Source organism: Lynx rufus, unplaced genomic scaffold (assembly GCF_022079265.1).
Source record: "Lynx rufus isolate CCGP_SWC_20201006 ecotype Redwood Valley unplaced genomic scaffold, mLynRuf1.p SCAF_10, whole genome shotgun sequence".
NCBI lineage: Eukaryota > Metazoa > Chordata > Mammalia > Carnivora > Felidae > Lynx > Lynx rufus.
In genome coordinates, this window is record NW_025814824.1 from 24,955,522 (window position 1) to 24,962,729 (window position 7,208).

A 7,208-nucleotide genomic window follows, 5' to 3' on the forward strand; every position below is an offset into this window, starting at 1 on the left:
ATGTCATACTGATTCTAAAAATGGTGGTGTGGGGGGGTACTGGGCACTAACGGCCTCTCCATTTAATCTTTGCAATCAGGGCTTCCTCAACTCAGCCAGACTCCAACTCTACCCCTCACCAGTCCCTACACGTAATAAGAGATGTTTCTGAAAGTCACATATTCTATATTTGAGAAGCAGGAAAGTAGAAAATACATTAAGAGTCATTACACGTATACAGAACGTAGCAATAATTTTAGACAATAATACATATATATGTACAACATTCAAAAGTTTGCATTTAGTAAAAAAAAAAAATCAATACAGTAAACAAGTCCTCAAAAGAGGACTTGGCGGGGCGCCCAGGTGGCTCAGTCGGTTGAGCATCCGACTTCGGCTCAGGTCATGATCTCACGGTTCGTGAGTTCAAGCCCCGCGTCGGGCTCTGTGCTGACAGCTCAGAGCCTGGAGCCTGCTTCAGATTCTGTGTCTCCCTCTCTCTCTGCCTCATCCCCCTAGTGTACTCTGTCTCTCTCTCAAAAATAAATAAATGTTAAAAAAATTAAAAAAAAAAAAAAAAAAAAAAGAGGACTTGGCATTCAATCCCAGCTGTCACTAGCCCTCTAGCTGAGCAAGCCCTTCAGTGATTGCTCCATGGCTGGAGCTCCTCACTTATAAATAAAGAGAGATGATTTTCAAGGTTCCTTCCAGCTCTACCAAAAATCCTAACAATTTCACCTTTTCCAAACTATAATTACAAGCAGCAGAAACTATATTCTAAAATATTCAGTACTTAAAACAGAAATCTGTATTTATATGTGAGGTGATGGATGTGTTAACTACATTGGAGGAATCCTTTGACAACGTTTACATTCATCAAATCATCATGATGCACACTTTAAAATTTTTTTTTTTTCAACGTTTATTTATTTTTGGGACAGAGAGAGACAGAGCATGAACGGGGGAGGGGCAGAGAGAGAGGGAGACACAGAATCCGAAACAGGCTCCAGGCTCTGAGCTGTCAGCCCAGAGCCTGACGCGGGGCTCGAACTCACGGACCGCGAGATCGTGACCTGGCTGAAGTCGGACGCTTAACCGACTGCGCCACCCAGGCGCCCCATGCACACTTTAAATATCGTACAATTTTATTTGTCAATTGTACCTCTATAAAGCTGAAAAAATAAAAATTGGCTAAAAAATAGGGGGAAAAAAGACACTTTAAACCACATAACAAATTCTACCTACTGCCTCTAAGTCTTGGTTGTAAGACTCTGATATTTACAAGTGGACTATGTTAAAAGACCAAAATCTGGTCATGTTAACTCATTTCTTTCTACTTGAAGTTCTGTTCAAAATGACAAAGGTTTGTCAGAGGCAAGGAGTGGGGGAAATGGGTGAAGGTGGTCAAGATGTAAAAACTCTGAGTTATAACTAAGTTCTGAGGATGTAATAATATACAATATTGGTGACTGCAGTTAACAACACTGTATTGTGTATTTGAAAGCTGCTAAAATATTAGCTCTTAAAAGTTCTTATCCAAGAAAAAGAAATTTAGAACTATATGATGTGATCGATGTGAACTAAACTTACTGTGGTAATCATTTTGCAATATATACATGTATAGAAATCATTATATTGTACACCTTGGACTAATATAATGGTATATGTCAATTATATCTCAATAAGACCGGAAAAAAATGGAGAGGGCTGAACACTGAACATTGTCTTAAACTTGTTTCCTCAAGCAAATACAATAAAAAAACTGTTGACTAAAACACCAATATTTAAAAATAAATCTTTCAAAGATGATGGTCTTATGAACTCATCTGACTATCCTTTATTTCATTCAAGTAATATGCTGAGCACCTACTATGTGTCAGGCACTGTCATATTTTAGCTTGATTCTAGTGTCTCAAATAAAAGTCAAAGGTAGGACGAGAATCTTACCAACATGGCCTCCTCCAATGGTGTAGGTCTTCCCGGATCCAGTTTGTCCATAGGCAAAAACGGTTGCATTATAGCCCTCAATAAGCGACAACACTAGTGGCTTTATACATGCATTATAAACTTCATCTTGAGTGGAATTCTTGCCAAAAACAAAATCAAAAGTAAAGACTCTATCTCTCCCAATGATAATTTGCTGGGTGTTTGGAATAACTCTCACACAAGCTTGATGATTATGAAGAAGTTCTTTGCATAGCAGAGGTCGGATTCTTACAGCAACTTTTACTGGTATTTCTTCCATAGCAACTTAGATTTTACTTAATATTCAGTATCTAGTGTGAGAAATATCCATTTTATGTAATTTCTGGACTCCTGTGTAACAAAATAAAAACAAAATTCAGTTATTGACTTCTCTATCCTAATAAATTAACCATCTTCTCAAGCAAAGTCCATTAAAGCAGGTTTTCCTCCAATATAAGTCGGTTACAAAGAGTAAATCTGTCTTATAAAAATACACCTATAATTTACAGATGAAATGTCTGGATTTATTGCAAAACAATCTAAGGAGTAGAGGCCATGAGTTGGTAAATGATGCAGCAAAGTGATAAGTGCATGGGATTCTATTGTGCCATTCTTTCTGTAGTAAAAATAGGTTTCCCAGTCCATTAATCTAAATACTGAATAACTGGAGACTTGGAAAATTAAGACAAGGAAATAACCGAATAATTGTACACCCGTGTTGAAAGAAAACCCTTTACTAGATTTTATAACTATGTGCTGGAAAGTAACATCTTTTTGCCACAAATATCAGAAATAAATCCATGAAAATAGTTTCAAGGATTTCTATGATATAACTTGAAACCAAGTTATTGATTATTCAAAAATAATCAAAACTAACTGAAACACTGCTTTTCTACTTCTAAAATATGGTATAAATATTTCTGAAGACTTCTGGTAGAATTAATACATTAAAAAATAAATTGCCCACTATACTTATAAGGGACCTGAAAAATTTTTAAAAATTCCACTTACAGTAGCATCAAAAAGAATATAGTACTGGCGTGCCTGGGTGGCTCAGTCAGTTAAGCAACAGACTCTTGATTTCAGCTCAGGTCACGATCTCATGATTCATGAGACTGAGTCCCACATCAGGCTCTGTGCTGACAACACAGAGCCTGCTTGGGATTCTCTCTCTCCCTCTCTCTGCCCCTCCTCCACTCACACTCTCTCTCAAAATAAACTTAAGGGGCGCTTGGGTGGCTCAGTCGGTTGAGCATCCGACTTCGGCTCAGGTCGTGATCTCATGATCTGTGAGTTCAAGCCCTGCATCGAGCTCTGCACTGACAGCTCAGAGCCTCGAGCCTGCTTTGGATTCTGTGTCTCCCTCTCTCTCTGCCCCTCCCACATCATGCTCTGTCTCTCTCTCTTGTCAAAAATAAATAAGCATTAAAAAAATAAATAAATAAACTTAAAAAAATACATAGGAATAAGTTTAATAAAAGACATGTAAAACTTATACTCTGAAGATTATAAAAGATTGTTGAAAGTAAAGAAGATCTAAATAAATGGAAAAACATCTCATGTTCATGGACTGAAACACAGTATTGTTAAGATGGCAATATTCTCCAAACTGATCTACAGATTCTATGCAACACCTATCAAAATCTTAGCTGAACTGCAGAAATTGACACGCTTATCCTAGAATCCATATGGAAATTCAAGGGACAAAGAATAGCTAAAACAATATTGAAAAAGGACAAATTTGGAGGACACATTTTCCCAATTCTAAAACCAAGCAACAGTAATTAAGACAGTGTGGTACTGGTAAAAAACAAACTAAAAGATCAATGGAGAAGAATTGAGAATCCAGAAATAAACCCTCATATTTTGGGCAAATGATTTTTGACAAGAGTGCCGAGACAATTCAATGGGGGGAAAGAATAGACTTTTCAATAAATGGTCACAGGACAACTGGATGTCCACATGCATAAGAACGCAGTTGGATTCCTACTCACATCATATACAAAATTCAATTAAAAATCATTCATAGACCTAAATGTAAGAGCTGAAACTTATAAAACTCTTAGAAGAAAACACAAGAGTGACTCTTAGTAACGTTGGATTTGGCAATGGTTTCTCAGGTGTAACACCAAAGCAAAAGCAATAAGCTTTATAAGGAAAAACAGATAAAATGGATTTAATCAAATTTAAAAGCTTTGTTCCTCAAATATATAAAAGTGGTTAATAAGCACAGGCAAAGATGCTCAGCATCATTAGCCAGTAGGGAAACGCAATCAAAACTACAATAAGATTACTACTCTAACCCCACTAACACAGCTATAATCAAAAAGACATCATATAGCAAACAGACACATGAAAAGATGCCCAACATCACTCATCATCACACAAGTGCAAATCAAAACCACAATGAGGTATCACTTCACACCTGTCAGATGGCTAGAATCAAAAAGACAAGAAATAACAAGTGTTAGTAAGGATGTGGAGGAAAAGGAACCCTCAAGCACTGCTGGTGGGAATGCAAACTTGTGCGGCCACTCTGGAAAACAGTATGGAGGTTCCTCAAAAAATTAAAAATGGAATTACTATATGGTCCAGTAACTCCACTACTGGGTATTTACCCAAAGAATATGGAAGTACTAATTCAAAAAGACATATGTACCTGTTTCTTGCAGCATTTTTTACAATAACCAAGATATGGAACTATGGAAGCCACCCAAGTGTTAATCAATAAATGAATGGATAAAAAAGACATGGTATATATGGGGTACCTGCGTGGCTTAGTCGGTTAAGCATCTGACTCTTTTTTTTTTTTTTTATATGAAGTTTATTGACAAATTGGTTTCCATACAACACCCAGTGCTCATCCCAAAAGGTGCCCTCCTCAATACCCATCACCCACCCGCCCCTCCCTCCCACCCCCCATCAACCCTCAGTTTGTTCTCAGTTTTTAACAGTCTCTTATGCTTTGGCTCTCTCCCACTCTAACGTCCTTTTTTTTTTTTTTTTTTTTTTTCCTTCCCCTCCCCCATGGGTTCCTGTTAAGTTTCTCAGGATCCACATAAGAGTGAAACCATATGGTATCTGTCTTTCTCTGTATGGCTTATTTCACTTAGCATCACACTCTCCAAGCATCTGACTCTTGATTTCAGCTCAGGTCATGATCTCATGATTCGTCAGATCAAGTCCCAAGTTGGGCTCTGAACTAACAGTGCAGAACCTACTTAGGATTTTCTCTCTCCTTCTCCCCAGGTCACACACACACCCTTTCTCTAAAAATCAATAACTTAAAAAAAAAAAGATGTGGGGGATATAAATATACATAGTAAAACCTTGGTTTGTAAGCACAATTTGTTCCAGAAACAGGCTTGTAATCCAAAGTACCTGTATATCAGAACCACTGGCTCAGCTGTGATCATGTGATGTTCGGCATCATGTACTACTTGTATTGCAAGACATCACTCATTTATCAAGTTAAAGTTTACGAGAAATGTTTGCTCCTCCTGCGCAACACTCACAGACCAAGTTACTCACAATCCAAGATTTTAGTGTGTGTGTGTGTGTGTGTGTAGGTAATGGAATATTACTCAGCTGTAAAAATGAATGAAATCTTGACATCTGCAACAACATGGATGGGCCGAGAGGGTATTATGCTAAATGAAATAAGTCAGATAGAGAAAGACAAATACCATATGATTTCTTTTTATTTCTTTTTTTTTTTTAAGTTTATTTATTTCTTTTAAGTAATCTCTACATCCAATGTCAGGCTTGAACTCACAACCCTGAGACCAAGAGTCCCATGCTCCACTGACTGAGCCAGCCAGGTGGCCCCCATATGATTTCACTTATATGTGGAATCTAAAAAACAAAACAAACAAACAAAAAGCAAAATCAGATCCATAAATATAGAGGACAAACTGACAGTAGTAGAGGGTAGCAGGATGGGGGATGGACAAAATGGGTGAAGAGGAGTAGGAGATAACAGGCTTCCAATTATGAAATGAATGAGTCTTGGGGATAAAAAGTACAGCATAGGGTCAATGGTCTTGTAATAGCACTCCATGGTGACAGATGATAGTTATATTTGTGGCAAGCATAGCATAACATTTAGACTTTCTGTTCACCTGAAACTGAAGTCACATTGTGTGTCAACTACACTTCAATTTAAAAAAAGGCTTCAATTAAAAAAAAAAAAAAAGCAACTCCTGATTTCAGCTCAGGTCATGATCTCATGGTCGTGAGATCAAGTGCCGTGTTGGGCTCCATACTAGGTGTGGAGCCTGCTTGAGGTTCTCTCACTCTGCCTCTCCCCCACTTGCTCGCATTCTCTCTCTCTCTCTCTCAAAAAAAAAGGATATTAATATATTTAAATTTTTAAGACAGTTCAAAATAAGTATTAGGATGTATAGAATATGGAACCTTCACACACTCCCAATGGAAATGTAAAATGATGCAGCCACTTTGGAAGAGTCTGGCAGTTCCTCAAAAACACAGAGTTATTATTTGACCCAGCAACTCCACTCTTTGGTATATACCCAAGAGAAATAAAAATATATGTTTTTATGAAAACTTGTACATGAATGTTCAGTCTTGGTAGGATAAAGCTTACACCATATAAAAGCTAAAAAGAAAATGTAACAGTCTATGATAATTTGCAAGTGCAGGTAATGAAAAATAATCAGTTTGGGGTATGGCTGGGCTCTTTCGAGAAGGAGAGTCTTGAACACTATCATTAAGTAACCTAGTAGACTATTAACAGACTAAAATAACATTTTTGGCACTACTTGCTATGGAGATGATAATGAAGACATATTTAATATTCACTAGCCTTTAAAAAACTCTGCAACAGTACTGCAGATTATAATTTCGTGAGTGGGAAAGTCTGAAAAGGATCACAGTAACAAATACATTAGTCTACTAAAAGCTCAGAGAGTAAAAAAAATACCAGCTCCCTTGGGCTGTAAAATCCCAAAACAGAGTCAACATGCTATGTGTAATGGCCAAAACAAAGAGATGCACCCAACCTTGTCACTTTTAATCATTCTAGTTAAAACCGGCTGTGAAAAAATACTCATATGTATGATAAATCCTTTCTTGTATCCTATAGGACTCCACAGTCACTTGGTACTGGAAACTTTTCCAAAGAAACTACAAAGATGCTGAATGAGTTGGTTCTCTCAAATGTCTCTGAACATCTATATTTGAAGTTTTTTATCATACAGATTAGCTTTTTCAAGTTTATTAATGGTATCACATTAAAACAAAAG

At 37.1% G+C, this 7,208-nt stretch overlaps 1 protein-coding gene across 1 annotated transcript in view; it reads right to left on the minus strand.

The window, feature by feature from the left end:
- KIF27 (kinesin family member 27) overlaps positions 1-2,279 on the minus strand; it is a 91,151-nt gene extending 88,872 nt beyond the window's left edge. Inside the window, exon 1 of the mRNA XM_047102838.1 lies at positions 1,927-2,279. Coding sequence (XP_046958794.1) covers positions 1,927-2,224 — 298 coding nt within the window. The 5' untranslated portion in view covers positions 2,225-2,279. The remainder of the gene's footprint in view (positions 1-1,926) is intronic.
- Between the last annotated feature and the right edge of the window lie 4,929 nt (positions 2,280-7,208).